The sequence below is a fragment of the Lacerta agilis genome, chromosome 9 (assembly GCF_009819535.1).
Source record: "Lacerta agilis isolate rLacAgi1 chromosome 9, rLacAgi1.pri, whole genome shotgun sequence".
Lineage (NCBI taxonomy): Eukaryota > Metazoa > Chordata > Lepidosauria > Squamata > Lacertidae > Lacerta > Lacerta agilis.
The window spans coordinates 8903471-8919656 of NC_046320.1; the positions used below are offsets into that span (position 1 = coordinate 8903471).

Sequence of the window (16186 nt, forward strand, 5' to 3'; positions counted from 1 at the left end):
CCCAAGATTAAAAGAGGGATCAAGCTCAGACAAGTAAACAAAGTCAACACCAAATCTCTTGATTGCTTCATCGTTATATGTTGGAATGTTAAATTGTGAAGCATATTAACAACCATATTGTTTGTTGGATTTCCAGGTCATTGACCTATACTGGGGAGTGGAACCAGAAGAATGGGACACACCAGAGTTGCAGAAAACTCGTATGAAGCTCCTAGAAGATTGCTTGAAAACATCTGCAGGTCCATGTTTTGTTGTGGGTATAAAAATAATGCTTTACCTAATTAACCTACAAGCCGTAGTGTGGTTATAGATGCTTTCCTCGGGACATACCTTTAACAAACAACCTAATAGTTCACTTTATTTTTCTGTACAACCTCACTCCGCAGGCACTACAGAGTGTATATATATCAGCAACTCTTCAAGTAACATCAAGATGTTACTGACACCTCTGTGAAAATTAGTTATGTAAATTATGGTGCACAAGAGCTGACGTCGATCTTTGCTGCTTTATTGGAGGAAGTATATATTTATGTAACGCTTGCAGATTTGTTTTTAGAGCAACTGTTCCAGGTTTTTGATGTTTTGGATGGGGGTGAAACAGGGGTAGCCAGTCCTACAGATCTTGGCGGGACTTCAACTTCCATCAGCCCCAGCCAAAATGGCCAGTGGTGAGGAATGATGGGAGTTGTAGTCTAGCAGCCTCTGGAAGACACCACACCAGCCACCATTACAATAAAACTACAGTGGTACCTTGGGTTACAGACGCTTCAGGTTACAGACGCTTCAGGTTACAGACTCCGTTAACCCAGAAATAGTACCTCAGGTTAAGAACTTTGCTTCAGGATGAGAACAGAAATAACACGGCGGCGGCAGCAGGAGGCCCCATTAGCTAAAGTGGTACCTCAGGTTAAGAACAGCTTCAGGTTAAGAACGGACCCCCAGAACAAATTAAGTTCTTAACCTGAGGTACCACTGTATTGTTGTAACCCACAAACAGACAGACGCAGAAGGATAGCAAATTTTCAGCAGCAGAAATCTATTCCTTGCTGTAACAAATTTGTCCTTCCTGGCCTTCCTGGCTGGGGCTGATGGTCGTTGGATTCCAACTGCCACATGTTTATTTTTCTTTTCTTTTTCCAAAATATTTTTTATTATATTTTCCAATTAAACAAATTAAACTAATCATAAACATACAAATACACAAAAATCCTCGCTCTGCCGAGCTACGACTTCCCTCCATCACGTCAGCAGGTTTTCTAGTCCAATCTAACTGCCACATGTTTCTCACCTCTGCTCTCAATGGGGTCTGTATCATCTGTAATCGCCACCAGCTGTATCTTCTTGTTCTCCTCCAGGGTTGCAATTGCATTGGTGCCTGCTCTGAGCCCAGGAGCCCTCTTGGTAGAAGCATCACCTTTCTTTGCAGTGTTTTGCTCCACTCGAGCCAGAATCATCCTCTCTTGCTTTGTCTCAGGCCTGCATTTGTGGGCCAGTTTCAGAAGCCGAGTAGCTTGTGGGAACTATTTAACTGCCAGGGGCACCTTTAGACTTTTGCAGAGGGTGGCTCTCTGGTCAGACCTAACAAGACCGTTTCCCACAGTGGGTCAGATCCCATTTGGGCTGGCTATCTTGCCTAATGCCAAAGATCTTGGGCCTTTTCTCAAAGAGAGTGTTGATAGCCCCCATTGTCTCCTGCTTCTTGACCACAACAGGGACTGGGAACACCTTCTTCGCCTTGGCCTGTTTTCTCCCTTTGGCAGCTTGACGAGGGAGGAAATCTGGCAGGTGAACATATTACAGGTGAACTTATTGGGAGTGTCAGGAAATAAGCAGGAGGTGTGAAAAAGTTACCATAGGGATTGTGCTTGTGGCAGCGAATTTTTACCAGAAACACTGCATGCATCAAGAAGGAGATCAGGGGGAAAGGGGGTTAGGAAAATAGGTGCTGTGAGAAATGAGGCGAGGAGAGAAAGAAAGAAATGAGCAGATAAGCAAAGAGAGAAGGGGGGGAGAGAGAGAGGGAGAGAGAGAGAGAGAGAGAGAGAGAGAGAGAGAGAGAGAGAGAGAGAAGAAGTTGGTGAAGTGAAAGAGAGAAGTATACAAATAAACAATAAACCAAAATGGATAAACTAAATATTCTAGTAATTGTCACCCATGGTTTGCTCACATGCATGCTACAGCTGAAACATTTGCTGTTTCATATGCTGCAGGCCTGTGGCTTTTAGAGATATATGCTTTTAATATTAGAGAGACAAAGAGTCACCTGTTTTTTGTGTGGGGTTCAAGAACCATTTTGCCTTTTTATTGTTTGAAGATGACCATCAATAGGTGTATATTAAAACTGCCAAATACAGCATAGGTTTCTTAACCAGTGAGTTACCTTAAACAAGACAACTTCACTAAGATTTTTGTGTGCCCATAAAGAGTTTCACGACAATTTCAGATCTGAAGGGGAAATGTAGAAATTGCCTTTGTCACTTGTCGGCGGTTTTTGCGTTATGCAGACTTATGTTTGCTTTTAATTGCTGGCTATGCTAATGCATTCAAAGAAGTTGAGCTGTAGCTCATTTCTAACAATTTTCCAATCACAACTTAGAATTTTAATGCTCAGAGTCTAGAGATTAGCAGAGTGCTGAATCACAGTGGTTGTTAAAAGAACAATTCCATTCATAGATTATTCCATCTCAATAAGTATTTGTAACAGGCTCAGTTTTGTGGAGATACTTTCATATCTTTTCCTTGTTGGATCTGTTAATGGGCATCCTGGATTACAAAGTTATAAGCAGCAGATTCGTTTCATTTTTTTAAAAAAAAAAGTGGAGAAATTGGAGGAAGAATTGTAGTACAGGACACTGATAAGCACTTAATATAGCTTTGTGTGAGTTTTCTTTTCTTTAAGGCTCTGTACCAAAGAATAGCAGGAAATAATAGGAAAGTAATAGAAGATATCTCTCTATTCATGTTTGTTGTGTCTTCTCTATTCATAGCAGCAAATTCAGCATCAATAATAATAATAATAATTGTTATTTGTATACCGCCTTTCTATCTTATCAAAATAGAAAATTCTTTCCAGTAGCACCTTAGAGACCAACTGAGTTTGTTCTTGGTATGAGCTTTCGTGTGCATGCACACTTCTTCAGATATACATTTCTATCTTATGATACTCAAGGCAGTTTACAAGCAGAAGAAACAAAAAATATACCTCTTATAACAATCTAATGCAATACAAAAATGTGATAATAAAACTAAACTTTAAAATAAGCAACCTACATCAAAAAGTAACATTCAACAATTGTTGTTTTGTTGTTCAGTCATTCAGTCGTGTCCGACTCTTCGTGACCCCATGGACCAGAGCACGCCAGGCACGTCTATCTTTCACTGCCTCCTGCAGTTTGGCCAAACTCATGCTAGTCGCTTCAAGAACACTGTCAAACCATCTCATCCTCTGTCATCCCCTTCTCCTTGTGCCCTCCATCTTTCCCAACATCAGGGTCTTTTCTAATAATATCTTTTCTAATAATATCTGTTGATATTATTTTATATTACTCTAATATAAAATAATACCAACATATAAAAGTTAAACAGAAATCCACTCAACATATACAATAAACAATTTCTAAACAAATCAATAAAACAATGGCAAGCCACAGTACATAAAATAATACAATACAAATTGAGAAGCAAAGACTAGAGGGTGGAGCAAGGCACGTGGAAGAAGGCCTTGCCTGATGGAGTCTCTCTCCTCACAGTTCTTCCTTCAGGAACAGCTCCCTTATGAAGAATCCCAGGGCCAGGGGTGGGGCAAGGCAGGTGGAAGGAGGCCTTGCCTGATGGAGTCTCTCCCCTCACAGTTCTTCCTTCCAATTGGGTGGTAGGGGGTGGATAGAAGAAATGTTCCTGCAGATATGTGTGTGTGCAACTGACCCAAAGACTACCTGACCTCATGCCATCCCAATGAGTGCAACACCAATTCAGTGGAATGACTTTTTCTTTCACAACACATTCAACAATTGTGAGCTGCTTGTATAGCTCACCTCCATCTTTGATATGTATTGTGTATGGCATGGCTGATGGTTGATTGTTGGGTGCCCATACTATCTTCTGCAGTTAGGCAGCCACCTTGGCACTTTGGGCCGGGAACGTTGGCGAGAAAATTGTGGTGCCGTTGCTGTTTGATCCATTTGCTTCTTTACCGCCTATAATTTTAACTTTGTTGGTAGGCGTTTCTTTCCTTAATAAGGCTACCGTAAAGGTAAAGGGACCCCTTACCGTTAGGTCCAGTCGCACTCTGCTGGGGTCCAGTCGCACGACTCTGGGGTTGCGTTGCTGATCTCGCTTTACTGGCCAAGGGATCTGGCGTACAGCTTCCGGGTCATGTGGCTCGCATGACTAAGCCGATTCTGGCAAATCCAGAGCAGTGCGCAGAACCGCCATTTACCTTCCCACTGGAGCGGTACCTATTTCTCTACTTGCACTTTGACGTGCTTTTGAACTGCTAGGTTGGCAGGAGCTGGGACCGAGCAACGGGAGCTCACTCTGTCGTGGGGATTCGAACCGCCGACCTTCTGATCAGCAAGCCCTAGGCTCTGTGGTTTAGACCACAGCGCCACCCGCATCCCAAAGGCTACCATAGCTCTGCTCAAATGGAGTAATCGTTTCCTACAAGCTTTTGGTCACACTGCTGTTGAGAGTCCAATCTCTTTATGAGCCAGGTTTTTGTACAGCAGCACGTGCTCTTCCAGCATTGCAATTCCAGTTTGTGCAGAAGTTGTCGTTCTCTCCCACACACAGACACCAGTATATCACAAGGACACACTGATGCTTCCGTTCTTTGTAGCAGAAAGGTCGATGCCTAGGAATCCCTCACTTTGATCAAATGTCATTTTTTAGGGAGGGGAGAGGAACTGAAAAATTAAAAGTCAAAAATTGAATTTCTGTAAAACCATTACTATTATTTATAAATTGCTAAATGTTGCTCTGAATGCTAAACAATGAATATGAAAATAAATCCCTGCTGGCTGGTTGCAGTGGAACAGACAAGAAGCAAAAGGAATAGAAAGGGGAAGAGTGGAGAATCTGCATTGTGTTCTCAACAGACTCTAGATACATGTAAAATTTGGTCAGTGTGTGTAACGGTATCCAAGTTCAGTTTGTTAAAATCCAAAACTACTACTCCTACTCCTCCTCCTCCTCCTCTTAACAAATCTTTGGCAGTATTTGAAACATCTGCTTTTCCTACAGGTGGTTTCAAAGTAGCTAAGAAAATTCATTTTATTTCCTCAAGTTTTTCAACGGCTAGATAATGTACTTTTCTTTTTAACATGTTGATTCTATGTGTTATTTGCATATTCCATCCTGCTTTTGTAAACCACTCTGGAAGCTGCACAAGGTTGGCATATAAAGCTTCTATTATAAACCTTCTATAAGAAAAACTACTTCAGTAGTTCAGTGAGAACATTTTTACATAATCTTTATGTTTTTAAAGTTAGTGTGGTAGTGGATGGAATGTTCAAATACCGGTACTTACTCCACCATGAAACTTAGTAGTTGAAGTTGGACTGGTTACGTTCTCTCACAATAACCCACCTCATAAGGGCTGGTGTTGGTATGCCATCTTGAATTTCTTGAAGGAATGGTGAGATAAAAATATAATAAATTGGTTTAAAAAGAAAGAAACTCATTTCCTTTTCACCTCAATAATTCAGTTGCTGGTATAATTATAATTATCTGCATAACAGCTTTTAGATATTCCTACTTTCTTTGAATATGATTTTTTTTAATTTCTAAAAATCAACTAGTTCTAATAGAATGCCATCTAGTGGCTCAATATGATATGCTAGCTCCATGTATGATTGTGAGGAAAAAAATAATTTGTTTAAGGGCCTATCTACTCATTATGTTAAATACTGGAAATGTATACTCAATTCTGACCAAACTAAGCCTCCTGGTGTATATTTTGCTCTATACACTTCCAGAGTTAACACTAAATACATTACTTCTGGTAAATGAGCCACCATAGCTGCTAGAGCGCTGTGAAGATTTGTGTCCCAGGCTCTTTAGACTATCTGAAACCAAAGGGTTGAGAGATTTGAAATATATTGGCATTATTTTCAGGCTCTCCTTACCCCGCTATTCTTACCACTCAATCATGCATGTTTACACAGAAGTAAGTGCCCTGACTTGGTGACAGTTACTCAATAGCATGAAATTCTACATGGGATTGTTTCCGTCATTTGTATAAATTACTTTTCTGTGAGTGACTGGGAGATTTGGACCTTATTCTGCTCTGGTTTCACTTCGCTGTCAGGAACATTTATGGCGGGTTTTATTTTGGGAGCTAACTTGTTTGTAGTCCCACTTTGCCCTTTGATTACTCTCATTAATAATCAACTGTACAGGAATCAAGTCAAGAGGGGCTACTATTATCTGCGTATAAATCAGGAAGATAATCTATCTCAAAGTCTGTAGAGTATGTGTGATGTTTTTCATCAACATCATGACTCACCCAGGATATTAAAGCACCTCAGGATGAAAAGCTTTCTTAGGGCTCATCCAGATTATCTATTTATTGAGCATTCCTTCTGATTTGTTTGTGGGGAGGTTACATTGCAAAGAGCATTCATCCTGATTTGCTTGTGGAATATCTATGTCCCTGTCACTTTCCTAACCACAAAAAGTCAATTATTATTTTGTTAAGTGGATTTGTTGTTCTGCAGCAACAGAGCACCTTACTCCATTTTAATTCACAAATTTCATGGTTTTGCCCTCGAATCCCTTCCCCAAAATACTGACAATCTGGAAGCGCCTTCAGATTCCACCTGTATTATCATTTCAAGCTCCCTAGTAATTTAGCTTTAATTGCTTTGAACAATGGTCTTCAGCTTAAAATCTTAGCACTTTAAATTATTTCAGTTTGACTTTTCCAGAAGACAAAGAGGCACTTTTCAGAAATCCTTGGGAATTCGAACTTTTATGTATTCACTGTGTTGTTTAATAGTGCCTTTTAAAATGTTAAGTAGGTAGGTAAGTAGATTTAGTAGTTATTAACTTGGGCTGTTTAAGTCAGAAGTACCTGTTTCCCATTACTTGCCATTTTCCTAACTAACCAAAAGTCTGTGAGGCTGGCTTCCATGTCATTTAAACTCAGGCGCATGGCTTGCTTCCTCAAAACATACCACAAGTGGTAAGCAAGGTTTGTTCTTAGCTTAACACCTGTGGTTTGGGGAAAACAAAGCATGGTCCCAGGTTTGGACAGCATGACAATCATCCTCTAGCTTGTTTCATCTGCGACATAGCAGAACTAGATGAGGAGCACTGTGGGAGCTTTAGAGAAGTGTGGGGACTTCAGAGCAGCATGTATCACCACACAGCTTGTTCGTATTAAACCATGGTTTGTTGTAAATTATGACCTAGTGTGATGTGGCCTAGTATTGAAGCTGCTTGAGAGAATCACCAGTTACCTTCATTATGTAGAAAAATGATCTTGTAAAGCTTCCCTCCTTGGTCTCTTCTTACCAAACACAAGCAGCCCGATTGCTATTTACAACAATTGCTATTTTGCAACACTGCATTAAACGATAGCAACAATCTTCTTCTTCTTCTTTTAATTTATCGATACATCTTTACTTCAGGGAGGGAGGAGGACCAGCAACCAAGGAGAAGCAAAGAAGCAGCACACTCATGTTGAGCCATGCTTTGTTCATGTTGAGCCATGGTTTGGTTTAGCGTAATGTGCAAACCAGGCCTGTATCTGTCAGTTTGCATGAACACGATGCAGAGTTCCCCAAAAACAGACCAGAGGCAATTGTACTTCATCCGGCAGAGCTTTACTTGCTACTGAAGGCAAATGAGCACGATGGTCACAAATCCAATACATTCAGGGTTGGCACAATCCAGTTGCAGCACTTACAATGAAACTTACAATACTTATAATAAGACTAAACCTTAACACTATAGCATGCAGAACAGAACACCACAACAGAAACAAAGAGTTTTTTCCCCTCCCCGATGGGCAACAGTGTCTTTATAGCAAGCAAGACATGCACAAACTAGGTAACTCAGACATCACTTACTATGTCTTTAGCTTTGTTACTAAACTTTACTTTGTCTTGCACATACACAGGGCCTTTTGGGAGAAAAATATGGAAGCATCCGAATACCAGGAGAAGTGGAAGCATCTGAATTTGAAATGATCCTGGATGCTGCTATCGAGGCAAAGCTGGAAACAAAGATTTTGGAAGAGTGGTATTGCAGAGATGAGAACTCAGTGCCACCGATGTATTACCTCAAACCAAAATCTGGAATGCCGAAGAGCAATCCCAACATGGTAAATCATGAAATGTATAGGTTTGCATTTGTTTCATAGTCATTGGATGTCATAGTTGACTATAGTTAACAATTTACCACGTTTATGGAGATGACCTCTGCTTCGCTTCTTCCCCGGCATGAGCAGGAGGAACAAATTGCTTGGCTTAGTATTGCCCCCAAACTGGGGGTCATCATTTATTTTGCTCCAAACAAATCACAATGTGTAAAGCAAGGTTTGGGCTATGACTTAGCAATCATCGTTTTCTTCATAGAATTGTGGAGTTGGAAGGGACCAGGAGGTTTACCGTGTTAGGCGAACTCTGCATGCAGTTCTCTCCAGGAATCTGTCAGAATTGTAGGACTGCAAGGAAGCTAGAGGTCTCTCAGAGAACTCTCAGCATCCTACAGATCTCAGGATTCCATTGGGAAAGTCGTGGCAGTTAAATTGGTAAACTTACTGTGTAGATTTATGCTTACACAGACATCTCAAAGGCCCTTCTGTTATCATGATCTAGTTTCTATTACTGTTACATCTCCATTGTATTCCTCCATCTGTTTCTGCATCAGTTCACTGGCCAGGAGCTGTGAGTGCAGTTCAAGAGCCCAAGTCAGACCACCCTTGAATAAAAAGTTCAAACACTGCGCTGGTTTGAAGAGATAGGGAGACATTCATATCTAGCGGCTGTTGAGCAAAATAAATTGTTGATTGCAATCCAGTTCTCAGCTGGCAAGAGTCCATAGCGCACAAACAGAAACATGCACACCATCCTGGTTGGCATTCTTCCTGGCACTCAGCAGAACAGCCAGTGTTTCGTGAGAATGAATTATCCTCTTATTCAGCTACAGAGTCAAGGTACGTTTGTAAAGCAGAACGGGATTTGCCCCCCCCCAAGTTGTCCACAGTTCCTAGCAGAGTTGAAATTTGTAAACTAATAGGTTCAAAGGGTGATAACACTGTGCCAAACTAAATCCCCTTGAACTTCAAACTGATTTCAAACTTGTTCAGTTGTTAAACACAAAGGCAGCTTTCTACTATATATTTTATGTTTTATTCATAAATGACTGTCTTGAAACTAGAGTTACCTGGTTAAGTCTGATGAATACGGAGGTGTCAGGCTTTTGAGCTGCTCAGCGGCACCAGGTATAGGGGGCGGAGGGAGCTTCAGCTCCCCCAATATTTTGGGGGAGAGGGCAGCAGCACACCAATATTCAGGGGGGTGCCACCCACCACCCACCCCAGCCTCCACCCAGCAGCCCATGAGCCAGGTGGTAGCTGGGACAAACAAGCACAGAGGTCGCCCTCTGCCACGATAATCTGTGCGGCATCACATGATGCGTCACGTGACATGTCATGTGGCACTTCACCTGACCACACCCCCTCAATGTGGGGGGCAAGTTGGCGCCCCTGGAGCTGCTACAGGAGATTTAAGTCCTGAAACAGAAGCCCAGTACACTGAGGCCTCAGATCCTTCTTCAGGCATGGAGAGTACAGGGATGTGTAGTATTATGCCACACAGTTTATGAATTGGACTCCTTGATATAACAACTAGGATTACGATTGGTATCTTTTATTGGGGGGGGGAGTCATATTTGACCTCTTGACCTGAGGTTCCCCACATCTGTTATTTGGACTGATAAATTTTGTTGCTTTAAAAAAAAAAAAAGAATGTTTCAGCTATGTTTGCTACTGGGGGTTTTTATCCAGATGTTTTATTCTTTTTCACATTTCTTAAGTTTGCAGAAATTGTGAGTTACCTTGCAAACCCCCTTGAGGTCTGTGCTGAATGTAGATGTATTTTGAATAACACTGTATGACATTAGAGACATAATCTAGTCAAATATACGGGTTATTATGCAATGTTGATTTCAGTGTGCGAGACAGAAGAATGGGTATTCACTCCTTCCATCAAAACAGTGTTATTGTGCAATTTTATGATAATATGTGGTAGCGATGTATTGTGTGCTGTTAAGCCTCACACACCTATCACTCTTAATCATAAATCTCGCTCATATTTGCATGTACATAACTCGGTTTCTGTACATTGATTGATGTACGTGTGCAGCGGAATGAAGCAGTGGGATAGACAGGGCCACTTCAAACTCAAGGCAGCTGAGGGAGAAATTTGCATTGCTTTTCTGAAAACAGAAAACTCCCACAGCAGGGAATGGGCTAACCTAGAACATCCCCCCCCCCTGCTTTGTTAGCCTTTATTTTCCATATTTTTGTAATGTGAGAGAGTCTTCAAGGTGTGTAGGCAGAAGTGGTACTGTTACCCCTTTCACCTCAATGCTGAACTAGAATCCTGAACTGGAAGTGTGTGTAGACTCAGCTTTGACAAACAGCAGCTACCGTATTTTTCGCTCCATAAGGCGCACTGGACCATAGGGCGCACCTCGTTTTTAGAGGAGGAAACAAGAAAAAAAATTTTTTTCTGGTTTTCCTCCTCTAAAAGCCCTGTTTTTTTGAGGATCAGCTAAAAGTTCTGCAGCTTTTTTACAAAGGGAAAAGCCCTGGGGTTTTTTGAGGATCAGCTAAAGGTTTTGCAGGGGTTTTTTTTGCAAAGGGGGAAAAGCAAAGCTCCTTTTGCAAAGGGGGAAAAGCAAAGAGGAAAAGCCCCATTTTTATGGGGTTCAACTCACATTTCTGCAGCTTCTTAAGGAAAGGGAGCCTTTTCTACAGTTTCCAGACAGATAATCTAATCAGCCAGTCACATGTCGCTGGGGAAACAAACAACCTCCCTCTGCAGCACATTCAACAATGGAGGCCTGGGCAAGGGGGCGGAGCTGAAAGGGAGCCGGGACTCATCTCTGTCCCGATCTCTTGCTGATCAGCTGCTGAGTGGGGTCCTTTCAACACCCTCTTTTCTCTTTGGTAAAAAAAAAAAAAAAAGCACGATCTGCTTTTGGCCCCTGGGCAATTCAGCTCCAGGGACCACCATTCGCTCCATAAGACGCACAGATATTTCCCCTTACTTTTTAGGAGGAAAAAAGTGTGTCTTATGGAGCAAAACATACGGTAAATGTATGATCTGACTCCATTGAAAAGCACTGCATATCAGGTGACATGACGCAGCATGAAAGTTCTGCCTGAAATATTATATCACTGTTCTCTCTAGAGTATGTGATAGCCAATTATAACATTCAATTTGTCACTTGATGTTTCAGTAATCTTGTTAGGGATATGGATGTACAGATCAGCTCTGTAATGATACTTTCCTTGTTTTCAGTAGGTGTTATACTCCTTATTACCTATCCTTCATGGTGAAGGCCCCATCTATTCCAGGCATTCCTGGAAATAAGGGAAAAGGAGAAATGTGTGACTATGGGGGAACTTCATCTTTGCCATGTTATTTTAGCTATTGTTGCCTGATCTCTTAAATACAACCCTAGTGGTTGGTGAAGAAATCGATGCTGGCATCTACAGCTTTAATTAACTATTCGTTTTTGTTGTTGTTTTAAAGATGGAAGCATCTTCGAACCCTGTCAGTGACAGCAAATGGCAGGAGATATCAGAAGAGATTAAGATGATGATTAAGACAGCTGTGAAGATGCTATATGAAAAGGGGAAAATGAAACACACTCAAGCAAAGAGATATCTTTCCTCTGGTAAACATTGAATTCAGGCATGCAGTGTACAGATGGTCATACATACATTTCTGTGATCAGCCAAGTACATGCAAAAAAAGGAAACATTTTCCTTTCATTTTAATTGTAATCATTATGTATAATTATTAATTGACTATGACCATGCCTAGCTTCTGTCTCTTGGTCATGGTGCTGAGCAACCAAGAGACAGAGAGGCAATGCAGAGACTACAAAGTGCATTGATTCCTCCCTTGTGGAACCTTGTCACAAGCAACAGAATATAAGGGAAGGGTTGGAGGAGGCTTAGGTGGTCTGCTTCAGTTTTGAATGCGACAGAGCGCTTTCCATTCTGTTTTGCGGGGACTTTAGATTTCCTCTTTGCTCTTTTGTTCCCCTCCCAGCTATCGAAGATGAATTTGATTTCGCCTTAGGAAAACAAACCCCGGCTTTCCTAAAGAAGTGCGTCTGCTACATTCGGAAGATTGCAAACATAGAACGTTTTGTTAAAGTTCCAGAGATGGAGAAATACATGGACGTGTTTCATACGGGTGGAAAGTTTCTGAGGGACCCGGAAGCGCTGGAGAAACTCATCAAACTCAGGGATGAATTTGTTCCTACCATTGTTGCTTCATCTAATTTGAGAGTCTACACCTCTGTTACTCATTGCGACATCAAACATGGTTACACCCAAGAAGTGGAGAACCACTACATTGAAGGGCTTGGCAAACAGTTCTATGAAGACATGGTGGATATAATCCAGGCAACCGTGCAACAGAATTTTGACATAGAGACCGATTGGCTGTATGATGAAGTGCTTCAACATTCCTCACTATGTAGAACCTACTCTGCATTCTATGAGTACAGATGTGATGCTAGGAATATTATGCACAAATACATTCTACCTAGGAAAATGGGCCACATTAACCCTCTTGTCATATTTGGAGGACCATGCACTGGAAAAACATTTTTATTAGCGGAAGTGGCAAAGAAGGTAAAACACATGAAAATACCTATGAGTATTTATTTTGATGCTGTGAATTTAACTGCAAAAATAGTATGTTTTAATTTGAGTACATCTATAAACCCATATTTGTACGACAAGCTATCATTATAGGTCCTCCTAAAGACTTCCCACAGTGTTGTCCTATTCTTAGAGCAGATTGGTACAAAAACTGCAACTGCATAAATTCGTCAACACACCCTCTTTCTCCTATGCTCTGCAGTTCTGAGGGTGGGTTGATTATTTTAGTGATCGCATCCTTCATTTTGCTAAAATGAAGAGCCAGTGTGGTGTAGTGGTTAAGAGTGGTAGACTCGTAATCTGGGGAACCGGGTTCGCGTCTCCACTCCTCCACATGCAGCGGCTGGGTGACCTTGGGCTAGTCACACTTCTTTGAAGTCTCTCAGCCCCACTCACCTCACAGAGTGTTTGTTGTGGGGGAGGAAGGGAAAGGAGAATGTTAGCCGCTTTGAGACTCCTTCGGGTAGTGAAAAGCGGGATATCAAATCCAAACTCTTCTTCTTCTAAAAAAAATAAAAGTATGTTTTGTAAAGACATATTTGCTTTCTTTACATCTTTTGGAAGAAGGGGTACATTTCATCCCATTTATAATATCCAGCAGTTTGGCAAATAGTCCTTCTTTTAATACTATTCTTTCTGCACCAAGAAACCCCTGACTGTGTGCTCATCTGGCACAGATAATTCTTGAGCATGTTCTAGGACGCCCAGTCAGTTCACATAAAGTAATATGTTGGCTTCTTATGCCTTATCATTGCCATTTGTGAACTGAACGTTTGCCTAGGAATATATCCAACTGTCCACTATGACTTTCATTGAAACTGTTTTTCAGGAAAACCTGTGGGCCATTATTTTTGCTCATCGTTGAGAACCCCCGCCCCCTGATTTTCTGCCACAGGCATTAAAATTGCTGGCATGCGGTGATCCATCAATTTCTTGTGAGGGAGATGCATGTGTAGATTTCCTCCTCTGTCGAACTGAGTACCTGCTCAAGCCAGAGCACTGTGTAGACAAGCAAAAATAAATAAATAAATCCAGCTAGGTGGCCATACACTCACTTCATTAAATGTGCAAGAATTACACTTCCATTGCAAACAATGCTGCTCTTGAATTGTTAGCAGCACTTACAATGTCTTGCCATATGTAACAGTGATAGAGGACTGGTTCCCATGCAACATTTGTCACTGTGGACAGGGTTAACATTGAGACCGATCTTCCACATGGGGGCAGGGAAAATATATAGGTAAATACATAATGTTTTTATCTGTATTATACAGGTGAAACTTAGAAAAATTAGAATATCATGGAAAAGTCCATTAATGTAAGCAATTGTTTTCATTAGCTACTGGAGTTTAATATATGAAAATAAAAAATTCCTTCCAGTAGCACCTTAGAGACCAACTAAGTTTGTTCTTGGTATGAGCTTTCGTGTGCATGCAAACTTAGTTGGTCTCTAAGGTGCTACTGGAAGGAATTTTTTATTTTATTTTATTTTGACTATGGCAGACCAACACAGCTACCTACATGTAACTTTAATATATGAGATAGACTTATGACATGCAAAGCGAGATATGTCAATGATATGTGATGATTATGGCATACAGCTGATGAAAATCCCAAAGTTGAAATTGTTAATTTGGGGTTCTCATCAGCTGTATGCCATAACCATCACAGTTATAACAAATAAAGGCTTGACATATCTCGCTTTGCATGTAATGAGTCTATCTCATATATTAGTTTCACCTTTTAAGTTGAATTACTGAAAGAAATGAACCTTTCCACAATATTCTAATTTTTCGAGTTTTACCTGTATTTTTAGTTTTATTGTTGTTTAATTCTAAATGGTTTTATTTCTTCTTATGAGCTACCCTAAGAGTTTTTGTTTTTTTGCCACAGGGCAACCTATAAATACTGTTAAGAAGTAATTGCTAGTCAGTTGTGTGGTGGAAGGGACCCAGGTGGCGCTGTGGGTTAAACCACAGAGTCTAGGGCTTGCCAATCAGAAGGTCAGCGGTTCGATTCCCTGTGACGGGGTGAGCTCCCGTTGCTTGGTCCCAGCTCCTGCCCACCTAGCAGTTCAAAAGCACGTCAAAGTGCAAGTAGATAAATAGGTACCGCTCCGGCGGGAAGGTAAACGGCGTTTCTGTGCGCTGCTCTGGTTTGCCAGAAGCGGCTTAGTCATGCTGGCCACATGACCTGGAAGCTGTCTGCAGACAAACGCCGGCTCCCTTGGCCTATAGAGCGAGATGAGCGCCACAACCCCAAAGTCGGACACGACTGGACCTAATGGTCAGGGGTCCCTTTACCTTTGCCTTGTGTGGTGGAAGTAGCACCACAAAGTGATTTTCCTTCTCAGCTTTCCTGACATAAAATAATCTTGCACAATATAGTAAAGTCAATGCTTTATGGAAATCATTTTGTAGCACATGAGGATGTTTCCCCCATATTTTATAACGTGAAATTTGAGAAGGGGGTCATCTTGTGGTGGGTCTTTCACCCCAGAAATAACCACGTACCTTAACTCTAATGTTCTACCACCACTTGGTTATCTTTCCTAAAAATTATATATATCTGCATGAGTAAATGGATCCAACCCACTATTTTCAACATGACTACTTCAGTAGGATCCGTGTAGAACCTGCCATTCGGTGAAGCCCTAAGATCCTGCTTAGTTGCCACAATTTACACTGGCCAAACATGAATTCATACAAAGGTCTTGTATAGAATGTCCAGAAAAAAATAGTACATCTCTGACTTTTCCATTTATTAAAAAGAGAGAGAATAAAAGAGAAAGCCACATGATGTAATTAATTAGCAGTAGCGACCTGCAGACTTATACAATATTCCTTGCAATATTCCTGTCACTCATTTGAATACCACAGAATAGAATAATAATCATGTTAGCGGTCTCCAGCACCCAACGTTGTTCACCTCCTCAGTGGGCCAGCCAAATGGTGGGTTATGGCTTCCAAAGTTATCGGTAGGGAAAGTAAGAAGGTGATGACAAGGTTGAAGTACTAGGAGCAGAGTCACAACCTGCTTGGTAGTTAGCTGTGTAGCATCTACTTCCATAGTAGAGTGGAAAACCCCAACACAGACTTACAACACACCTTGAATCAAAGTAAGTCCTACTAAATTCACTGAGGCTCACTCCCAGGCAAATGGGGTTAGGATTGCAACCTAAGGGTGGAGCGTCTCCACCCCCATCGTTCAGCCCGGACACTGAGGTCAAGCTCCAAGGGCCTTCTGGCAGTTCCCTCACTGCGAGAAGTGAGG

The 16186-nt window shown here is 41.4% G+C and overlaps 1 protein-coding gene across 2 annotated transcripts in view; it reads left to right on the forward strand.

Annotated features, from left to right (window-relative positions):
- Positions 1-16186, forward strand: part of NWD2 (NACHT and WD repeat domain containing 2) — a 58090-nt gene that overhangs the window by 37450 nt on the left and 4454 nt on the right. Inside the window, exons 3-6 of one of the 2 annotated variants that reach the window (XM_033160144.1) lie at positions 137-253; positions 8123-8326; positions 11769-11913; positions 12294-12883. In XM_033160144.1, coding sequence (XP_033016035.1) covers positions 137-253; positions 8123-8326; positions 11769-11913; positions 12294-12883 — 1056 coding nt within the window. Of the gene's footprint in view, positions 1-133; positions 254-8122; positions 8327-11768; positions 11914-12293; positions 12884-16186 lie in introns of those variants that run through there. The other variant, XM_033160145.1, reaches the window with a different exon arrangement.